This window comes from Staurois parvus, unplaced genomic scaffold (assembly GCF_062004578.1).
Source record: "Staurois parvus isolate SC_StPar_1 unplaced genomic scaffold, SC_StPar_1.0 ptg000900l, whole genome shotgun sequence".
Classification (NCBI taxonomy): domain Eukaryota; kingdom Metazoa; phylum Chordata; class Amphibia; order Anura; family Ranidae; genus Staurois; species Staurois parvus.
In genome coordinates, this window is record NW_028318696.1 from 435,620 (window position 1) to 459,539 (window position 23,920).

Below are 23,920 nucleotides of genomic sequence, written 5' to 3' on the forward strand. Positions count from 1 at the left end.
GAGCTGGGGCAACTCTGCACCTCCTTAAAGTGGTTGTATACCCTTACCTATAACTAGCTTTAGAACCCAGCAGTGGGGCTATTTTCCATGGAGGGGGTATGGTGATGATTTCAATCAGTTATTCTCCCTATATATGTGGCATGGGCATTCTGTATCATCTTAGCTTTGAAAAAGGGAGATCAACTCCAAAAATACGTTAACTTTTCCCACCGGGCACCATCATCACAGGACTCCAGTTGTTTAACATTGATCCATTTGGCCTCATGTTCGTTTTTTACATTTGTTTTATGAGTATCCATTTGTCACGTTTTTAATAAATTAATTTGTAACCACAGTAATGCAGGAGGAGAGTTCTCCCTTTTGTGTTTTTCTTTTTATACCTTTACCTATATCCAGCAAAGTGACTGGTCTCAGGTGATACACAGGAAGTGAAATAAATCCTCCTACATAAGTTGTACCTGTTTATTTGCAACCATTTGTCCTGCACATCCTTGTAAAACTCAGAGATGAAAAGGATTCTTCACAGACTCACAAAGTGCGGGGGGGGACCTGCAGATACACACTGTACAAGAGGTCTGAGAGCTGATTGTATTGAAAGGACCCCCCCCCCCCATTCACACAGCATACAGGAACAGAGTTAAGGCTGTCATTCACAGGCTGTGCCCTCCCACGTCACCTTTTTAGGTGTCAGGAAAACTATTTGAGGTTTACAACCACTTTAAATGAACAGCAATTGACTGGTTTTCTTACCCAACTAATCATCCCTATGTATTGGCTTCAATTGATGGGCTTGAGTTTGATCTTTTGCAAAGTTCTAAATACAGGTACACTTTGGCTCTTTGGAAGGTATGATAAATATCAGTTTAGGAATGACCTCCCCAACACATACTTGACATACCCATGCTGGCTATAATGCTGTGTACTGGAAGCCTGGTTAGGCCATGATAAGCCGATTTGGGCGCTCCTGATCTTTGCATGTGCTCGTGTTCTTTAAAACTGAAGGCTGAGTTCTCCTCCTTAGATATGTTGATGTAGAAACATGTATCTGTAGGTGACATTATATGGCAAGGACCTGGATTCAGGAAAATGTTGGCTTTATCTTCCCGGCAAACACCAATCAGGCACACACCGTACCTAGACATGAGAATTGAGAAAAGAAAATGGTAAACACAGATAATGAGAAAGAATATAGGCATAATTCATCTAGGTTGTGCAGGTCTGTACATGCGCATTTGAATGGGCTGTTGTACCTTTGGGAAATGCAAGGAAAAGGTCACCGACCCTTTTTAAAAATGCAGCCACAGTGGACCGCATGGTGCTATGGCACCATACAGTTTCATGCACCCGAATACACGCCGCATTTTCTCATGCATGGGGGTTCCATTAGGAATTAATTGTACCCACGTGTGTCTGCTAAAGAGCAGTGCATTGCCTGTGGGTTGGGAACACGCGCAATTATGCACACATTCTCAGCCCGCACATACTTCATGTGAACCTAGTCTTTAATAGAAGAACCAATTTTGTTCCCTACAGCTACCAATGGAATTGCATATATTTCATTTTTCCAGTGCCAGAATTCTGTAGAGGAACCATTATGACTTGCTTATTATTACATAAGCGTTTACCTTTGTCTTTCAGGAGTCTAAAGGGTCAATGTATAAGCATTCATTGTGCGGATGTAACAAACAGCCACACAATTTATGTGCTTCTTCGATTATGTGTGGTTCCTATATCTCCTGCACCATTTAGTGGCCACAATACATTTTGTTTCCTGATTCCTGAGGCTTTTCTGACAAAAAAAAAAAAGCATTAGTGCCGTTAGATGGCACTAACAATATAGGACAGCCTCTCATCTTTTTCAGTACACAGAAACCCTTGAAATAATTTTCCAGTCTCAGGGAACCCTTGCTAAAAATTACTACAGCTACAACTCATGATACATTAGTATGATGATCAGTGGGGAGGATGCTCCTTAAACGTTGGTCATTGGGAAGAATTACCCCCTTAGACATTGCTAAAAAGATCAATGGTGTCAGTCAGGGGCGGACTGACAACTCATGGGGCCCCCGGGCAATAGGGGATCATGGGGCCCCTGTGTCCTTGCCCAAACTCCAAATGGTCAGTCTGCTCCTGGTGTCAGTGTGAACTTATCTAAGAGGCAGAAACTTTCATTGCTCAAGGAACCACTAGCAACTTCTGGAGGAATCCTAGGGTTCTGTGGAACCTTGGTCAAGAAACCCTGATATTGGAACTACACATATTAGAGAAAATAAAGCAATTTTCACCCTGTGTTTGTCATATCCACACAGCCAGTACTTTATGCATAATGGATAAGCAACGGTTTGTCTGATTGCTCCCATTCTAATACAAAGTCTAAAACATAGATTAAACTTGCAATAAAAGTTAAGGGAGGTTCACTGAGTACATACAGAGTTGTTAGTTGTGGTAATGGACAGTGAAAACCTCCTATACTTCCTGCTTGGTCAGCAGAATTCTTCTTCTATCTCCTCATCTATCTACCTTACCCAGGTTGAACATTATGGACCAGAAGACAGTTCAGGGCATCCTGCTCTTTACCTACATCCATGTATTGTTTGTATTGTTTGCTTGGGTGGTAATGAATAGTGCGCCCAAAACTTCTTGTACAGAGGTCCTGTGCAGACTATATCCAGTACTGTCACCTAGCAGAAGTGCATGCGTTGTCTGGTATAAATATATAGGTTCCCCCTCTAGTGGCTGTATACAATTTTGAAAAATATGTAGCACCCTCCTAGTTTAGCTAGGGGGAGCTAGTGTTGTGATTGTTAGTTAGAAAGGCTGAGTAGCAGCCTGGGTGTAATAGCTAGAAGGTCACAGGAGCTGAGAGGCTCTGTAGGTCAGCCCCTCTGGAATTTCACCCTGCTCTAGGGCTTTGGAGGAGGGCCCTAGAGGCAGTGGGTGGATCTGAGGAGTGGCTGGCTTGCACTCTTGAAGTGTCCTAGCCAATTGCCAACAGGAGGCTGGCAAGGGGCTGGGGCACCTTTAAAAGTGTTGAAGCCTGCTCAGTTGCAGGAGAGTTTGGGTGAAAAATAGAGAGGAAAATGTGAGGCTGAAGGCAGGAGGCTGCAAGGAGGCCCAGTAAGATGGGGCATATCTGCAAGCCTGGGAGCTGGAAAGGAGGAAAGCACAGAGTCCCCCGAGTGAGGACCACCTGTATGGCAGGGAAGGAGCAGCGCAGCTGATGGGCTTGATAGCAGCCACCAACCCACCAGTGATACAGGAGCATATCTGAATGAGAATACCTGAACCCCCTGGGCGGATAGGGGAAGAAACCAGATTAGCCACTTGCCAGTGACTGTTCATCTCTTAAAGTGACAGGAACCGGATGCCCTGTTCAGGGATACCTCCAGATTGCTGTGTGAAAAGGAGAAGTTCATCTAGGGTCTGGGGTGGTACATTAAGGAGATGTTGGCTAGCTCTCCAACAGAGACTGTGCTGCAGAGAAGGCTCGTAAATAGTTCCAGGAAGTTGTCCTAAGTTCATCAGTACCCCTGGCATCCTGTACACCCCTAACCCTATATCAGTTCAAATCCCCTAAATAAAACAACAAAACCAAAGCTCAAGGACTGATTTCTGACTATGCATGCAAGCTTTTGTGAAGGTGTGTGATGCCTGGTTGTGCAGGACTATAGGGGGACCCTAATCTTCTAACAACTCCTAAGGGGGTAGTGCTACAAATATAAACCAAGAATGTCCAATGTCAAGAATATTTACATAGCCCTGCCAGACAGTACAGCCAGCTTGAAGACCTGATTTTTCTCTGCTGCAGTTAAGTAATACAAATAGTTCTTGTCCGACCTCCAGTCTGTGATTGGACATGAAGGGGTTTATTTACTAAAGCTGGAGAGTGCAAAATCAGACTCACTTCTGCATAGAAACCAATCAGCTTCCAGGTTTCATTGCCAAAGCTTCATTGAACAAGCTGAGGTTAGATGCTGATTGGTTTCTATGCAGAAGGGAGTCTGATTTTGGACTCTCCAGCTTTAGTAAATAAACCCCGAAGTATCAGCAGCAGACTAATAACCTCATCTCTCTGCACTCTCCTCCTATTAGCATGTTCCTTCTTAGTACATGAGCACCACACAACTCCTGACTGGGTCTATGTGCTGCCTCTTCCTCTACTAGTCTGAGCTCTGCTGTACAGAGTGGCAAGAGATTAATACCAAGTCAATTTCAGTACTTACACTACTTGCTTTCATAGTTACACTTAAAAGATAACCCCACTTTTCTCATGTTTAATGCATAGCTAAGGTGTAAAAATGAGCCACAGTCAGTATGCACAACCCACCATCTGAAAATCGCACACCTTTCTTTTGATTTAGAGGATTGCAGGGTTCTTCTCTCTGTAGCATCCTGTCAAATTTTATACTGGTGTGAATATGCATGGCTCCACCCGCACAGCTGCATCATTCATTCACATGAAGTTGTGAATGAATTTAAGTCCCATATGTCACCACGGCAGAGGGTCTGTAGTTCTCAATGGAGCACAAAAGCAGTGACGTCACTGCACTTGTAGTCCATTGATATTTCTTCCAGCTCTGTAAATGAAGGTCCATACCTTGATACGCACCAGGGGCTGGGGAAAGAGTCTACAGGAGCCAAAGCATTGTACCCAGGATCCACTGATTGTGGCTGCAATGATTTAAAGGCTTAAATGCAAAAATCTGCCCTTAATTCAGCTTTAAAGCAAACCTTAAATACCTACCTGCAGATACTTTTCTTCCCTGTATTTGCACATCAGAGCCTTAAGAAAAAGCCCTGTATAGGTTTCAAAATGAACTAAGTCAAAGCTTACATGGTGCAAAGGATGTTCTCCAGTACTCCTGGAGGTTAGTCACTCGGGATCCAGAGCTACATCATCACATGCTCCCTTATATCCAGAAGTACTGAGTATTTTATAAGAGGAACAGAAAGGTGGTCTGTCAAGTATTTATCAAGTATATATTCTCCCCCCTTCCTAACCACTCAAAAAGCCATTTTGGCTATGGCAAAAAAAGAGACCTTACTACAGTAAGTGTAAATAGGTCATTGGGGAGTGTCTTTGACAAAGTTTTTTCAATAAAGGTGGTGTTATGGATATGCCGCCAACCAGACTTTTCTAACACAAGTGAAATGAGGTCACACATAGCTCTCCCATTTAAATCTTTTTGTTCCGTGTTTAGCACATTGGAGTGCCATTCACATAAATGCCACTGCAATGCGCCAATGCAAGTAACATGTGTTAAAGTGCTCATTCCTGCAATTTAATGAATGGGCTGCCAATACACCAGAGGAGCCCAAAAACTGTACATACACCATTTTTTCTGCTGCAGCTTTACCATGCATTGTGGTGTGCTGCAACACATGTGCGGTGGAGTTGCACTTGTTCAGTGCATTGAGGTGCCGTTGACAAGGAATGACACTGCAACAGATAATTTATCAATACATTGCCCTGGAGAGATCTTAATGAACCCTACCTGGTCAGAGCCGGATTAAACTCTGTGGAGGCCCCTAGACAATTAAAACCTTGGGCCCCTCTTGCAGGTTTCTAGAGGTTTTTCATGCGCACGCTCTAGTGGGATAACGTTGAACTAAGTAGTGTGCACATCGGCTGCTAGATGGAGATGACCATCAGTACTATACATTACACAGACGTAGATTGCACCAAAATAATATTGCAAACTGACAGCAGGAAGAAGATGAACTTTTAGGAGACAAACTGTAATATGAACCTGGTGTCTATGCTTTATGTACTTTACACTGTTCCAGTCGCACTGTGAAAAAATAAAAGTCGCTACAAAAACTGTAGCTGCTGACTTTTAAAAAACAGCCACTTACCTGTCCCATGATCCCGCGGTGTCCTCCCCGCAGCCCGTTTCACCAGCCATCTAGTGTTCCAGGCGCCGGCATCTTCAATGTGGGTACCCGGCTGTGACAGTTTGCAGCTTCACAGCCGGGTGCGCACTGCACATGCGCGAGTAGCACTGCGCTTCCTGAATGGCCCCATCATCTTCTGGGACCTGTCACGTGTCCCAAAAGATTACGGGGAGGGAGGACAACCTCCGTTTCAGATCGCCTAGGCCAGGGGTAGGCAACCTGTGGCTCTCTAGCTGTTGTGGAACTACATTTCCCATGAGGCATTGCAAAGATTACAAAACTGACAGTTACAGCTATGACTTGCAGAGGCATGATGGAACTTGTAGTCCTGCGGCTCTCAGGTTGCCTACCCCTGGCCTAGGCAATTGCAGCGGAAGTGGGAGCGTGTACCTGTCAATTTCAGGTACCCACTCCACCCCCGCTCCCCAAAGGTGCCAATGCTTAATGGGGAGCGGGAAAATCAGTCTTTAAAGTGAAGCTTCCACTTTTGGGTGGATCTCCGCTTGAAGTTGTTATTGGGTACATTACATGAATACAGCATTTTCTCTATAGAGTCTTTAATGTAGAGTTTTTGTTTCTTTGAGTTGATTATTTTTTTCTATCTTTTGTAAACAGTTTAAGAAAGCTTCATTGTAAATTTCTTTCAAGATCAAATCAATTTTATTTGTGATCCATTGTCTCAGGGCCCTTAAATGGCATGGGGCCCGTAGGTGCTTACTCTGTCTATTTGGTAATCCGGCGCTGTAACTGGAATAACAGAGCAATTCTCATAAATACTGTATATAAATTATAAATATAAATAAAAATACAAATAAATGCTAAAAAAAACCCAACAGAATAGTGCCCCTTTAAGAAGTCTATTTCTAAGAAGTCTTTTTTTTTCCAAACAATAGAAAGAAAAACCTAATTTACAAAGTTATAAGCACATTTCCGTTTATATAAAAGCAAGCAGTATGAACTTTAGAAGAAAGAGTGGATTGTTTCGCATTGTGAAATTATGACAAGTCTAATTTAAGTCTACAGGTAATTTCCTTTGAGTAGGTGGTCCTCACTTTTGTGTCTTTTGTGGTGCTAGGCAGGGGGCTCCACCCTCAACTACTTTAGTGTGTTAACAGCTGAGCAAATTAAAATGTACAAATGTTCAAGTGTACAAATGTTCAAATTAAAATGTACAGAGACTGACGCTTGTCCTACTGACTGCAAACACAGCAGCTTTATATATATATATATAGACATATATATATATCTATATATATAAACACGTGTTTTAATTACTGAAAAAATTCCTTTTACAGACAATTTTTTATATGTTCTATTTAAAGAACAAAAGGGATTTTGCTTGTTGATAGTTTTTTTTTAGGTATGTGTTTGTGTTTAAAGGCTGAAGGTAAAAAACCTTCTGTGTATATCTCCCCCCCACCAGCCCCACCAATTCTTACCTGAGCCTGATCTCGATCAGTGATGTGCCCAAGAGCATAGGCTTTTCTGGCTTTCTCCCTCTTCATTGGCTCAGAGACACCAGCAGAAGCCACTGGCTTCGACTGCTGTCAATCACAGCCAGTGAGGAGGGAGCATGGGGGTGGGGCTGATCCGTACTATGTGTCTATGGACATGCAAAAGTGCCCCCATAGCAAGCGGCTTGCTATAGGGGCACTCAGCAGGGGGGAGGAGCCATAAGCTCCAGCGGGGGACCCGAGAAGAGGAGGATCAGAAGTGCTCTGTGCAAAACCACTGCACAGAGCAAGCAAGTATGTCTTGTTTATTATTTGTAAAAAAAAAAACAAAAAAAAAAACTATCTTTAGTATCACATTATTTAAAAAAAAGAAAGAAAAAAAAAAAGGTACGCAGTTAACACAACATAGTTCTCATCATATATCTAGGCAGTTCAATCATTATTAAAACTAACTTTTTTTATTTTCTTCTTTAGTCATCTAAGAGCTATCCTAAGATCATGAACAATCACACCAGTTTATATTCCCTTTTTATATTCCAATAAAGTTGTTTAAAAATTGCAAAAAATTGCGCACCTAAACCAACTCATATTGTCCCCCTATCCTTGTAAAAATAAAAGTTAGGCATACATCAGTTAGGCCTATTCTGCCTTAATAAAACTGCATTAATAAGACTGTAAAAATTCTCTAACACTGAAAAACGCTGTAAAAGGTGGAAAATCACGGAAAACCAGCGTTTTTGGACTTTTTTTTACCAACCAGTTTTACACAGTTTATAGAATGATGCTTTTAAATCTGTAAGAAAAAAAACTGCCTATACCTTGCATCTCTTTATTGCTGCCTAGTCATGCTCACCATAACTGACCTACCGCTATACAAGCAAGTGGCAACCATCCAAATCATTACCTAGCCTTTGCAGTAGGGTGCACATGGAAGGGATGCACACATCACAAACACAAACGAACGCCTATAGCAGTGGATAGATTACCGGCAGGTTTGCCTTCTGCTGCCATTGTGCTGGGTGTACCATGCTTTCCTGTGCCTTTAAGAAGGGTAAGGCTCCCTCCAGGCAAACATGCCCTTAAAGTGGAGTTCCACTCGACCTATCAAAAAATATAACTGTATCTGCTGTAGCTGCTGATTTTAAAAAACAGCCACTTACCTGTCCCACGGTCCCGTAGTGTGTCCCCCGCAGCTCTTTTCACCAGCCATCCTGTATTCCAGGAGGCTGGCATCTTCAGTGTGGGCACCCATCTGTGATAGCTTGCGGCTTTACAGCCGGGTACCCACTGCGCATGTGCGAGTAGTGCTGCGCTTCGTGAATGGTCCTGTAGTCTTCTGGGACCTGTCATGTGTCCCAAAAGACAATAGGGAGGGAGGGGGGGAGGACACCTTCTGCTTCCAATCGCCTAGGCAATCGGACAGGAAGTGGGAGCGGGTACCTGTCAAATTTGGGTACCCGCTCCCCCCCCTGCTCCCCAAAAGTGCCAATCCTTAATGGGGAGCAGTCCCTTTTGGGTGGAGCTCCACTTTAACCTATCCACTGTCATATTTGCTCCAACTTGAAGACTCTCAAAACTGTAGAGTTAGGACCGCAGTGTACAGAGGAGCCTTGACGTAGGCACTGCAGCTTACACATATATTTGCAAATGAGTGCAGCTTAAACCCTCTGTTTTTAACATGAATTGTTAGACAGGGACAATTTGCTTTTTTGCAAGCTAGCTTGTAAGTGTGCTGGCAAATTTTGGTTGTTTGCAATTTATACACTGCTTTATCATTTGCAGTCTTCTAATTCTCCAACCTAAAAACACCTTCCTGAGTCCTGTATTAGGAAACTAACATTTTACTACAGGTACAATACACTTGTTGTATTAGGCTCCATGCACACGGGACGTAATTACAGTGGTAACGTCAGCTGTGTAAAGTCACATTAAGAATGGGAGTTTTTCAGCGTTTTTTAACATTTTGGTATTACGTTTAGCGGCTTTTTGCCGTGTTTGCTATAGTTTTTTTTTACCAAAAAAATAAAAACAATTTTGTACAAAAACATCCAAAAACTCTGGTTTGCTGCGATTTACCACCTTTTACCACGTTTTGCCACGTTTTTCAGCATTTGAGCATCTTTACAGCTAAAAAACTCCTCTAGAATCCCACTAGTTCTGTTCTTTTTTTCCAGCCAAAAAACGCCCCTGCCAAAAAACACTAATTACAGTCTATGTGTGTATGGACACATAGGATAACATGCTGGGGAGTTTACTGGCTGTAGAAAAAAAGTCAAATGTCAAAAACAGCCGCTGTAAAAATGTCAAGTGTACATGAGGACTTAGAGGAGATTTGTGGACCTGTAGAGCTGTAGTTATAGAGGACACTATGAATAAAGCAGCCTAAGGGTAACTGCAATCTGTCTTTTCTGTTACCTAAAAGGGAAACCCAGATGGCTTCTGGTCAATTTTTAGGGCTCGTTAATCTGTACAGATCAGCATAGGCCCACCGCAAGGGCACACTTTCTGCAGTGACGTGGTTTGAGGTGCATTACGTAAAAATGTAGTATGCTGCATTTTTACGGATTGCACTGCACCTCAACTCATGTTGGTGCATCTTACCGAGTTGAATGAAATATCAATTTGTGACATTTAATTTAATAATGTAAAAACAAAGCGAATTGTGCCTTTTGTTGTGACAACACAGGGCACCACCTTTTAACGCCATTATCCACCGGCTGGTACAAGTAAGCCCTTAGTTATTTTTTGTAACAATTTAAACCATCTTTTTTTACTACTGATAAAAAAAATACAATTTAAAGTGTAAGTTCACCTTTTCACAAAAAATGAAAAGGTGAACACCCTATACCAGTGATGGCGAACCCGTGGCACGCGTGCCACAGCCGGCACGCCGAGCCTTATCTGTGGGCACGCCAGGCGAATACCGTATTTTTCGCTCCATAAGACGCACTTTTTTTCCCCCAAAAAAGGGGGGAAAATGTCAGTGCGTCTTATGGAGCGAATATAGAGCGGCCGGTCCGGTATTTCCACCGCCGCCGTGTCAGAATACCGGGCCGGCCGCTCAGCTCTGCAGTGGGACCGTACCTGTCCCTCTATCCAGCGGCGCGCTGTCTTCCCGGCTTCTGTAGTGTGCGTGACAGCCGGGTCCCAAGTGCGCATGCGCAAGAAGCAGTGCTCTTTGTGAATGGTAAGGCGGTACCTGGGACACATGACAGATCCCAGAAGCCGCCGGACCAATCACAAAGCGCAGCGCTTCTCGCGCATGCGCATTGGGCATCCGGCTGTCCGACGAGCGCCCACACTACAGAAGCCGGGAAGACAGCGCGCGGCTGGATAAAGGAACAGGTAAGATAAAAAAAAAACTCTGCGGAAGTAAGAGCGGGTACCTGTCAAATTCAGGTACCCGCTCCCCCTCCCTCCCCAAAGGTCAGCAGTCATCTGTACTGTCCGCAGTCTCTGGTCATCCCTGTACTGTCTGCAGTCTCTGGTCATCCCTGTGCTGTCCGCAGTCTCTGGTCATCCCTGTGCTTTCCGCAGTCTCTGGTCATCTCCTGTACTGTCCGCAGTCTCTGGTCATCCCTGTACTGTCCGCAGTCTCTGGTCATCTCCTGTACTGTGTCCGCAGTCTCTGGTCATCCCTGTACTGTGTCCGCAGTCTCTGGTCATCCCTGTACTGTGTCCGCAGTCTCTGGTCATCCCTGTACTGTGTCTGCAGTCTCTGGTCATCCCCTGTACTGTGTCCGCAGTCTCTGGTCATCCCTGTACTGTGTCCGCAGTCTCTGGTCATCCCTGTACTGTGTCTGCAGTCTCTGGTCATCCCTGTACTGTGTCCGCAGTCTCTGGTCATCCCTGTACTGTGTCCGCAGTCTCTGGTCATCCCTGTACTGTCCGCAGTCTCTGGTCATCCCTGTACTGTTAATTAGTTTGCACTACTGTACGAGTTGTTTTTTCTAAACCAAAAGCTCGATATTCAGGTTTCATTGCAGTGTTGGCACTTTGAAAGAAATAAGTAGGTTTTGGGTTGCAGTTTGGGCACTCGGGCTCAAAAAGGTTCGCCATCACTGCCCTATACCCTCCCCACGAAGGGAATCCGGGATGAATCAGAGCGATTCCCATTGGTAAAAGTGGTCATATGCCAGCATGTGACCAATCAGAATTGCTCTGATCCAACCTGAAGCCCTAAGGAAAGAAGGGGATGAAGTGCAATGTTTCAAATTCCTGGACCAGCTGCATGGGCAGTAACAGCTAATCATCCACTGAGGTAAGCGCAGCGAGGACCACGGGTGGGGAGGGTGTAGGCTGTTAGTTCACCTTTTCATTTTTTGTGAACAGGTGAATTTACCAATTTAATTTAAAACAATAAACATTTAATCCAGCCTCAATGATTCCGGTGTCACACTTCGTTATGGGTTTTCGAAAGAGAGAACAAAAATAAACAGTTTGCTTTCATCCTGTCTTTCTCTTGTTAATAATCTGTGCAGACCCATCTGAGAAGAACATGCAGGGAGGCTTTGTTTCAACACAGCAGCTAAGAATAGACAGGTAAAAATTAGCCTAAAGCACCACTTGCTGGATGAATATGTAGGCATTGTCATGTTTCACATGACTGTCATATGCCTTTAAGTGTTTTCTATATTTTGTCTCTGCTCCTCCCTTTCTTTTGGTTTAGTTAATGCTGTATAGATAGCCCACCCCCTTCCCAGTAATGCATTTCAGCAAGTCTCATGTCTCATGAAGCAGAGCACATTATGATCTTTTGACCTATCAGATGTTCATTGTTGTAAGATTCACTCAGTTTATGGAATAAACTTCACAAGATCTACAAGATATCATCTCGATTGAGTCACTGACTGTGGTATCCAACTGAGATTGGAGTTATCGCTATCTCATCACAACTGTAAGTTACAGAGATCACATTTTCAATGCTTAGATTGGAGAGACAGAACAGGCATGTAATATATTTAAATGTTTACATTATTTGTCCTAAAAACAATTTGCATAATAAAACCCTCTATACCCCTTTTAATAACAGGATTTTCAACTTACCGTAAAATCCTGAGACAACCGGATTTTACCACTGCATACAAGAAAATTGGACACAGGCAACAAAAAAGCTGTTAGTTGGTTATATATGGCCCCTCCCACTCCCATCATGCTTCATTTTCATGCAAAAGCAGTAGTAGGAGCGATCATAAGATGGGATGGGACCTGTGTCCCTTAATGAACTCCATGTGTAAAAAAATAAATAAATATTGGTAATCAAAAAAATCCCGTTTTCTTAATAGTTCATTATGAGAAACAGGGTCAGAAGGCATAGTAAGCACTTTAACATCCCAAAGCAGTCCAGTGGCTATGTCCTTAGTCTTCACACAGGTGGTTTTTTTAATGACAGGGTCCCTTTAAATGTTAGAACTTTCAATCAAAAATGGTTCTGGTTGTTTCTAGGGTTCAGAGGTGTAGGATATTGGAACTCACTTTTTATGGGCGTGGAAGGAGGCATACGTGAAACTCTTCCCTTCGTATTCTCCAAAGAATTTGCTCTCACTCAGTCGAATGTGGTAGATTTCATTGGCAGAACAACGGCTGTAGTTCTTCTGCCACTGGTCAGGTGATGTAGGGTTATTATCTCTGCATATAAAAGGGTATCAGAAGAATATTACAATAAGGACCTTTGGCAAATCTTTGCAGAAAATAAGGCTTGTGCATTTTTTTATATAGCCCCTGTTTTTAGTAGAGATGTGTATATCAAAAATAGGTTTAGTTTTTGGATCCATACATTAAGTAAATCATTTTGTTTTGTCATATTCGTTATGTTAGAATGATTTGTTTTTGAAATTTGTTTCATATATTTGGATTTGTTTCATATATTCGTTTCCTCTGAATTGATTCTTATTTTTATAAGGAAGAATCATCCTATTTCACTTTTATATCTTAACCCCTTCACGCCTAAGGGTAAAACAAATCTAAATGCCTAAGCACAATTCTGCAACGTTGACGTGTTAGTAAAACCGTACATATCGTCAGAACTACTTTGTACATCCAGGTGGATTATACCTTGTTTTTTTCAGGACAAATTGGGCTTTCATTTGGTGGTAAATGGTAATGGATAGCTCCTAATTTTTTTTTATTATTAAAGGAAAACTGGGCCAAAATAGTAAAAAAAAATCATTTTTTTTAATTTAACTGTGTGTTTCTTGTTACGACCATAACCTACCACCAAAGAACAACTCAAAATACATTCTCCAGTTCTTGACGATCGCAGCGATACCATATATGTGTATGTTATTTGTTGTTTGTACCCGTAGTACAGTCCAGAAACAACAGTGCGCATTTTGTTTTTGTCTTTTTTTTTTATTTTTTTTTTACATAAAACACACTGTTACTGACATTGACATTAACACTAACTGACACTGATACCAATTTTTTTTTTAAATCCTGACCTTTGACCCTGACCTTTGCCCTTGACCCTGACCTTTGACCCTGACCTTGACCCAAACACTAACCCTGGTACTGAACTAGATCAAACCTTGATCTAGGTATTTTTCTTTATTTTTTCTTTTATTTTTTAATATTTATTTATCTTTTTTTTTTTTTTTTACAAACTTTTTTTTTATCTCTCTATGTCAGGAGTTCGAGAGATACAATGTATCTCTCTTCTCCATTCATAGAGAGAGAGAAAACAAGGGGGCCGGGCTGCACAGTGATTGATCACTGTGATAGCCAATCAGAGGCTATCACAGCGATCACGTGACCCGGAATCGGGAGTCCCGGGTCCCGATTGTTAGAATGGGACCCGGGGCTCTCAGTGACACCGCGGTCTTGGTGCTGGGAGCGCGCCGAGCAGCGCGCTCCCAGCACAAAGACAGGTACGCAAATATGCGGCCCCACGGAAAAAAGCCCAGGTCCGTGAGGCCGCATATTTATGTTACGTCGGCGTCAAGGGGTTAATATATTTATTGCAATATGTTTCTATTTCATATGTAGTACATTTTGTATAATAATGACAAATGTTAATGCATATTCACACTATGAGTATGCAGTGACTAGAACAATACACATAAAACTAACATAAGTCCATATCCAATCAAAAAATAGGAGGAAGTAAGAAAAACTTCCAACAAAAAAAATAAAAATGTGAAAAGTTCAATTCGTTTCAGTGATGTCACTGTTTCGTTTCTAGTCACTGCGTAAGTCCATATCCAATCAAAAAATAAAAGGAAATAAAAAAGAAACTTCCACCAAAAAAATAAAAATGTGAAACGAATTGATCTTTTCGCATTTTTATTTTTTTGGTGGAAGTTTCTTTTTTATTTCCTCTTATTTTTTGTTTGGATATGGACTTATGTTAGAGTTTTTTATGTTATGAACAGGGGCGGACTGATAACTCATGGGGCCCCCAGGCAATAGGGGATCGTGGGGCCCCTGTATCCTCGCTCACACTCAAACCACACCCAAAAAAGCCTATGAAAGGTATCAGGGGCATCTCTTTGGGCCCCCTACTGACCCCGGGCCCTCGAGCAGCGCCCAAGTTCCCAAATGGTCAGTCCGCCTCTGGTTATGACATAGCGCCGTTTATGTGTATTTTTCTAGTCACTGCATACTGATTTATTTGTTATTTAACCACTTTGCATTGCAGGAGTGGGTGGCCGTTTATAAACATCCTCCCCGCTCCCCGCCTGTGCGCGCTCCCTGGGAGCGTGCTGCACCGCGATCCGTAGCACCTATTGAAGTACGGGACCTCTGTGTGAGGTCCCAATCATGTGATCACTGATTATTGAAATATATTTTGAAATATATTGAATATAGCCAAAATTGTTTAAAAGATTAGTGCCTGTCCAGGGGATGGCATGTGAAGTGCCTGTGCAGAAGACTAAAGGAATAACACAAAATATACCTGCTCGGTCCCAGGCCATTCCGAGCCATTGATAACTGGAATTTTAAAGAGGACAGTGAGCAGAGTGGCATATAGTTTTGTTTTAAATGTGTACTTATCTAAGAGCTCAGGCATCTACACAAGGCAAAGAAGTGAGTAAAACGTGGACAGGCCCTTGAAGAATTGTCCATTTCAAGAGAGAGGTAAAAGGAGGAAGAATAAAAATCACACTACCTGGACAGAGCTTGCCAGGGACTAGGGCGCTGGCGGAAAGGGTCCATAGCAGCTGTCCTGAAATAAATAATAAAGTTCAAAGTAAAAAACAATGAAGGGGCACAGAAACAACAAAATCCAGCATCATTATCAAATGAAAAGTATAGGGAAGATAGGCGTTTGTTGTCCATACAAATCAGATTCTCACTTATGTATTTGTAGACTATGCTGAAAAATAGTTTCAAGAAGGATATTGGTGTAAACCCCAAAAAAAGCAGAAGGAGTCCAAAATTACTCTAAACCTTCTTCAGCTGTGTAACCAGAATTGCTGTTACTGGGCTATGTAGTTTCTCTAATGCATTATTATTGTTAAAACTGCCTGAATGTAGTTCCCTTTTTAAAGCACTGAATGCTGGGAGATGTAGTTTGGGCTAGGAGCTGTGCCATTATCATTGCAGTCAAAGAAACTAGAGGATCCAGTATGCCGAGGCAGGAGGAGCCATAGAACTAGAAAAGCCCGGGAAAGAGTGGGGGGGGGGGGCAGTTGGGAGTTCACCACTAGTGAGTGTAGAAGGGAAAGACCTACTGAAGAGAGAGAAGGAACTTAGGAGGCCAGCTAGTATTTGTAAACTGTGTTGGGGGCAGGACCTGTAAGTTCTGGAGAACTGTTCCCGTAGCTGCAGATTACTGGACTGAGACAGAGTGTGCCACTGGTTGCTGCTACCAATTCCCAAACAGCTTGTCATTCGTGCCACCTGGGACACGGAGCATAGAACCCAGATCAGCTGCTTGAAATTGGTGCCTTGCAAGACTGAACCCAAGATGCTGACCACTGTTCTGCCTCAGGGTTCATTATTCATCTGATCGTCATAGGAAGCCACCTGGCATCAACTCCACTTTAAAAGGGGCCCCCTACATTGGAAGAAGCCTGCTGCAACAGACTCATTAGAATTCAACCTCTTTGTTGAATTCCCCCTTGGGAAGACTTATCTTTTACCTTTACTGTTACTTCACAATTGTCCACTAGTGAGGACTGCTAGTCCTATCTGGCTAGAGTCTGTGATGCAGAACCTTAACCCCTTTGCTGGCCCCCCTCACTTCAGTGTTCGAAGAAACCCATTGTTTTCCTAAGATTATTTCACTGAGTGCAGAAATACCCAAAGTCAGATTTCTTTCATTAAGCACGCCAACGTCTCCAAAAGGCCCCAACGTAGCTGGCAGAAGACTATATTTCAGGAATGTATATAGTTCACTAACTGTTGAGCACAGTTATCAGTATATTGCCAACCAACTTTTACAAAGGTCTAGGCTTAGCTCTTGCACTCCAAGAGCCCACTGGCAACTTAGCTCTTAGTTGTATTGGTACCTGTTTGGGTGCCTTTTTTTTCGGCTCACAAAGTGAAGAGACCTACAGGTTATGCTAGTCTAGTTTGAGTTTGATGTGGTGTTGTAACCACTTCCATACAGGGCATTTTTACCCCCTTCCTGCCCAGGCCAATTTTCAGGTTTCAGCGCTGTCACACTTCGAATAGCAATTGCGCGGTCATTCAACATTGTACCCAAACTAAAATTTTATCATTTTCTTCACACAACTAGAGCTTTCTTTTGGTGGTGTATAATCACCACTGAGGCTTTTATTTTTTGCTAAATTAACAAAAAAAGACAGAAAATTTTGAAAAAAAAAATCACGTTTTTCTTTGTTTCTGTTATAAAAGTTTGCAAATAAATAATTGTTCTTCATAAAATTTAGGCCAAGATGTATTCTGCTACATGTCTTTGGTGAAAATAACCCAAATTAGTATTTATTATTTAGACTGTAGGAAAGTTATAGAGTTCACAAACTATGGCATAGATCTGAATATTGATCAATCCTGAAGTACTGACAGCCAATCTAATTTCTTGAGCTCCAAGAATGTCAGAACAGTACAGATATCCCGAAACTGACCCCTTTTTGCAAAGTAGACAGTCCAACGTATTTCTTAACAGGCATGGCAAGTTTCTTGAAGTTGTAATTTTTTTGTCATAATTTTTCGGAAAAAGAAATTAAAAAAAATATTTTCACTATTTTTTTTTTTACATACTGTCACCTGTGCAATACAGCGCCATCATATAACTGGCATGGCGGTGATCAGGGATATTGAATGATGATAGTACAAAAAAAATGTATATTTTTTTTATTTGTTTTAAATTTTTTTTATTATTTTTAATTTTTGTTCTCTTTTTTTAATATTTCACTATGACCAAAGCAGTGTAATTTTACCATAGTAACATTGTACTACTTTGGGGAAGTGATCAGTATTTTTTTTTTTTTTTTTTACACAATTTGCTTATAGCAAAGAATTACTTTGCTATAAGCAAGCACTTACCTGAATGAAATCAATTCATTCAGGGTTTTTTTTTTTTTATTAGCTGTGATTTGGCCATGGCTAATCACATGACACAGCTGGGCTGTGATTGGCCCAGCTTGTGCATGTGATCGCTGTGACCATTCACAGCTAGACACACTTGTATACAAAGGATGGCATGAAAGGAAGCCATCCATTGTATACAACTGTCATGTGACCTGCTGTGATTGGTCACAGCAGGTCAGATGGAACTGGTAACGGGGCCGGTACACAGATCTGTCATCAGCCGTGTCCGTGGTACACGGCCGGTGACAGATCTTACCACTGCGCGGCCCTGCAGGCATGCGCAATGCGCGTTCTGGAAAGGACACCATATGGCATCCAACCGGAGGGACGAGTTGTTTGTGCTATAGGCCGGGTGGTAACTGGTTAAAGTGAATCCTCAGCATGTCATTCATTCTGCTACATTTTCCACTGTCTACCTTGATCTGTAAAATGAAATTTTAACACTGCATTCCATATTTTTTACAAATGCTTCCCCAATACATGTCAGCAGCCAAACACTCATGTACACTGGCTCCCAGCAAACACGCAAACAGAGCACCAACAGAAGAGAACATTTCTGATACAAAATTACATGATGAAATAAAATAATGCATGCAGGTGGAACTGGAGAGAGATCAGAGAAGGGCAACTAACCTAATAAGAGGCATGGAGGAGCTCGGCTATGAGGCTATGTGGAAAGATTGACTGAACTGAATTGAATTAGACCCTTCTTAAAGCAGCATTTAAGGGGGGTCTAATTACCAAGTGTATATACATAAATGGTGTATATAGTTAACTTGGCATAAGGTTGTTCATATTAAGGTCACTGCAATAACAAGGGGTCACTCTTTACGTCTAAAGAAAAAGAGGTTTAATCTCTGCATGTGGAAAGTTCTCATCATAGTAGTGAAGATGTTAAATAAACATATTCAAGAACTAGTTCTAGCTAGCTTAGTATGTTGTTTGAAAATGCTAGATACATTTCTAAATGCACAAAATATAATGAGCTATTAATATTTATAAGTAATAACAACATAGATTCTTGGTCTGGGAAACTTCAGATTGCCTTTAGGGGATAAGGAATTAATTTTATCTCCTGTTGGAGCAAAATGGACCATTGCCTTCCTCTGGATCAACTGTGGGTTTAGGATTTTGTATATGCAAGTTATTTATTTATTTTCTATTAATTGAACTCAGGAGACTTTCATCTCAACACTGTAAAGCTGGCCATACGCATATAGATGGCTCAATCCATGCTTCACAGCGTGGATGGATGAATCTCCCACTGTGGCTGCCCGCCAGCCATTAAAATACCTAAATAACGTCCACGTCTGACTGAATGCAGGCTCTGTGCAGATGATAATTTTCCACCTGACTCCTTTCATTTTTCAATCAGGGGATCTTGAGTAGTTAGGCAGCAGACATGGCCACCCACTGAGCAAATGTCAGCAATTTAATCAGGAATGTTCAGAAACTCGCTCTGTGTATGGCCAACTTAAAGAAGACACTTGGACCAATGTACAACAACTATGCATATACCATACATGTCTGATGCCCCTGGAAGCTGGAAATAACTGAAGTAGACACCACTATGCCAGTGATCTCCTCTAGCTGAGCTGCTTCCCTAATGAGTTCTAAACGCAGGTGGTCGGCCACTCAAAACTTTAAAGCATTCTCTGAACAACACCTGTGCCAAGTGGCTGACCCTTTGTGTTCACAGTGCAGCATGGCAGCCACTTGGCACAGGACCTGGAAACTAGTGAAGGTCACTGGAGTAGAGGTGTCTACTTCATTGATCTCCAGCTTCCAGTAGCTTTGGCCATATACATAGTTACGTACATTGGTCCAAGCTGGACCAATGTAACGATGTATAAAATATCCATACCTGAAATTATTCTTCACCTAGGAATGAAACGTAATAGCACATTAGAATTGTTTTAAAAAGATGCTATGTAGTGCCATCCTCTAGTAGGCTGCTAGGATAAAGTTCAGTCTTTGGCTTTACTGTAGTGAGTGAAGGATTGTTTTGGTCTGTTTCCAGAGTATAGGGCAGGGAGATTCAAATGACCAGTGTGAATATTTATCATGCCCAGCCAATCCTTGGAAGGAGACATCCAGAAGGTGACTGGAAAGATGATAAATGTTTAGAAAGTCTTGCCAGAGTGTTCTTTCTTCTCCAAGGAGCGTTCCAGTTTTCTTGGGGACTGATGCCCCTGAGGGCAGCTTCACTGAGGTGAGAATTGTGGTCTGGGCCTCAGCAGCTGCTGGGCTGAGGGCCTGGAGAAGATTGCTAAAGTATTACATTTGTTGGAGGGCACTATCTTGAAGTGAAAAGCACAAATAGGGCACCTCCATCTGAGTGTACACTGTATAGCAAAACAACATAGGGATGTAAATAAAGTAATGCACTCACATTTTGAAAAGACAAGTGAACATATCATCAATCATGGAGTTATCATCTGCTGGCAGAGGTTGGCAGGTAAGCTGTCCACTGTGACCGTCTGTAGCGGCTCTCTCCTCTCTCCCTGAATTCACAGGACAGAGAGCTAGCCGAGGGAGCCATTAGCTCCTGCTGCTGTCATTCAAATCCTGTGAGGAAAGAGCAGGGGGTAGGGCCAAGCCCCTCTGCGTGTCTATGGAAATACACAGCCTAGCTCAGGAGTGAGCCCGCATGTGCGCCCCCATAGAAAGTGATTTTCTGTGGTGGCACACGGAAAAGAGAAGGAGCCAAGAGCGTTGGTGGGGTACCCCAGAAGAGGAGGTTCAGGCCTGCTCTGTGTAATGGTTTTGCAGGTAAGTATAACATGTTTATTATTTTAAAAACATACCTTTGCAAACTCTTTAATTATATATATCAGCTTCATATTTCAGGTTGTACTTACTGTCCCCGAGAGGTGTGAATCAGTAAAGTGATCAGCGTAGAGGTGGCTGGGCATACACAGTTAAGCGCCAACATGGCATACTTAAATTCTTCTTCACAGACCACATGATCTGAAGGTGGAAATGAAAATGGAAACAGGAGAGAGAAGATTCAATATATATATATTTCTTATTCAGTAAAAACAACTATTTTAAAGGCTGAATTGGTAACAAGTGTAAACAGTAACCTTAGCAGGTTAACTAAGATTCAAGGATAACATAACCCAAGAACAAAAATCTAATCATGGAAGATTTTCAGTTCTTAGATGTTGGTAGCTGCATTTGTTTTTGTTTTTCAGGCCAAGAACATTTTAGCAAGTGCAGAAAATATCTATTCATCTTAAAGACATGCTGGGGTATATTTACTAAAGCTGGAGAGTCCAAAATCAGACTCCCTTCTGCATAGAAACCAATCAGCTTCTAACCTCAGCTTGTTCAATGAAGCTTTGGCAATGAAACCTGGAAGCTGATTGGTTTCTATGCAGAAGGGAGTCTGATTTTGGACTCTCCAGCTTTAGTAAATAAACCCCGCTGTGTCTTTGTCACTTTTTGTGAGATGTGTAAACTACTAATTCCCTCACCCCTTCCCGGGTAATAGAATTTAACAAAGGCAAACATGCTTGAAGTCCAGCCTGTGAAGCAGCCATGGCTTTCTCCAGAGATACAGTGGAGGAGTGAGGGTAGCCACCCAAAGATAGGGGTTGTGTAATTCATGGGATCACCAGGTGAAAATAAAGGGGAAAAAGCCTGAACAAATGCAGGCACCTAATCTAAGGACTGGTAAGCTGCAATACATTTTCATTTTTTGAGTTTAAGCTTTAATCCTTCTGGTATTGGGAATTAATTGTCTGTATCTCTCACCACCAAGCCATAGTCATTGTCATAAAACATAAATGACCAGCTCATTCCATGAGGCTGGCATTACTCCTTACACTGCAGCTTCACAAAATACTATGATGGGGTAGTATGAGGATGAACAAGTCTCAATAAGATTCATGAACTCATGTTAACATGATACAGTCAGCTAAACCCTGGATTATAGAAGTGGTCTGGTTATCTGTAAAGCTGCCATGGCGCTTCTACGGCTGGAAAAATTGCCATCACCCTTGCTCTAAAGTTCCAGGGCTCAACTGATTTTCCTGCAAATCCAGGTCTCCAAAAAACAGCTCAGGACAGCATGAAGGAGGATATTGTGGAACTTCTCCAATATGCTCTACAGAATATGAACCTGGAAGTGCTTATTTCTGTGCACTTCTGGATTCAAAGCCGTTAAATCCCAGATCAAGGGCAAGATAAACAGCAGATTGGTGCCTCTCTGTCTGGCTGAGTGCAGGGGAGAAATTATGGGTCTAATAGACCCCTGGCATTTCAATTAAGAGAACTTGTGACTGGCACATACATTTATAAACAGTAGTGCAAATATCGCGCAACATAAAAAAATTGCAACAAAATGGTGGCCATTTACACACAGACAGTAATTCTTAGAGATATGGGGCAAAAAAATATTTGTCACAACAATATGAAAAAAGTTGGCTTTCTTGGAGGATAGATTCCAATCATCAGCATTTCAACAGGGAGATGTTACACAAAAGTCTTGTTATTCACTATCTCCAAAGGTTACATAACGTTTTTTGGCCACTATGCAGCCTTGGTCATGGAGGTTCCAGGGATGTGATGTTCTATGACTACAAGTTGGTGTGAATACAGCCTATGAAATGACTAAAACTCAGAATACTGGTTCAGCAATTAGATCAGCCATACACAAACAAATACATTTACAACAAAACTCCCAACTTACTCCATTTCTCACTAAGAAGCCGAAATACATAGCCAGATGACTGTCAACTTGTGATATTGTAGTTTTGGGTTCTTCCAGCTGACACCCACATTCCCCTTCACTGAATCTTACATTCCATGATATATATATATATATATATATATATACATATATATACACACACACATACACACACATATTATAATAGATACATTACACACAGAGTGATATATTTCAATTTCTTTCTTTTAATTTTGAGGATTATGGCTTACAGCTAGTGAAAACCCAAAATTAAGTTTCTCAGTAATTTAGAATATTACATAAGACCAATTAAAAAAAGGATTTTTATTACAGAAATGTTGTCTTACGAAAAGTGTGTCCATGTACAGTGTAGTACACACTCAATACTTGGTTGAGGCTCCTTTTGCATAAATTACTGCATCAATGCGGTGTGGCATGGAGGCAATCAGCCTGTGGCACAGCCCAGGTTGCTTTGATAGTGGCCTTCAGCTCGTCTGCATTGTTGGGTCTGGTGTCTCATCTTCCTCTTGACAATTCCCCACAGATATGGGGTTTAGATCCGGCGAGTTTGCTGACCAATCAAGCACAACGATACCATGATCATTAAACCAGCTTTTGGTACTTTTGGCAATGTGGGTAGGTGCCAAGTCGTGCTGGAAAATGAAATCAGCATTTCCATAAAGCTGGTCAGCACAGGGAAGCATGAAGTGCTCTAGAATTTCCTGGTAGACGGCTGCGCTGACTTTGGATTTTATAAAACACAGTGGACCAATACCAGCAGATGACATGGCTCCCCAAATCATCACTAACTGTGGAAACTTCACACTGGACCTCATGCAGCTTGGATTCTGTGCATCTCCACTCCTCCTCCAGACTTTGGGACCTTTGTTTCCAAATGAAATGCTAAATTTACTTTCATCCAAAAAGAGGATTTTGGACCACTGAGCAACAGTCCAGTCCTTTTTGTCCTTATCCCAGGTAAGACGCTTCTGAGGTTGTCTCTGGTTAAAGAGTGGCTTGACACAAGGAATGCAACAGTTGTAGCCCATATCCTGGATACGTCTATGTGTGGTGGCTCTTGAAGCACTGACACCAGTCTTAGTCCAGTCTAGAGATGAGCGAATCGAAGTAGGCGAAGTGGAATTCGTTTCGAATATTAGGAAAATTTCGATTCGCGTCGAATCCGAAAATAAGCAGACTTCGGATGCGCAAATCGAAATTTTTCCTAAAATGGCGGCGACATGTGCGGCGACGGAGCGGGGATGTCTGGGAAGGCGCGCAGACAAGGCGCGCTGACCCATAATGCATTCATTCATGACATGTGATCGCATTAGCCAATCAGCAGCCAGCCAGCCAGCACAGTGTAATGGTCGAGCTA

The 23,920-nt window shown here is 42.1% G+C and overlaps 1 protein-coding gene across 1 annotated transcript in view; it reads right to left on the reverse strand.

The window, feature by feature from the left end:
- Positions 1 to 23,920, reverse strand: part of LOC149442223 (potassium channel subfamily T member 2-like) — a 419,624-nt gene that overhangs the window by 100,114 nt on the left and 295,590 nt on the right. The window contains exons 15-18 of the mRNA XM_089656330.1: positions 20,708 to 20,816; positions 15,457 to 15,513; positions 12,825 to 12,977; positions 899 to 1,134 (exon numbers count right to left, since the gene is read on the reverse strand). Of these exons, the coding sequence (XP_089512456.1) occupies positions 899 to 1,134; positions 12,825 to 12,977; positions 15,457 to 15,513; positions 20,708 to 20,816 (555 nt within the window). The remainder of the gene's footprint in view (positions 1 to 898; positions 1,135 to 12,824; positions 12,978 to 15,456; positions 15,514 to 20,707; positions 20,817 to 23,920) is intronic.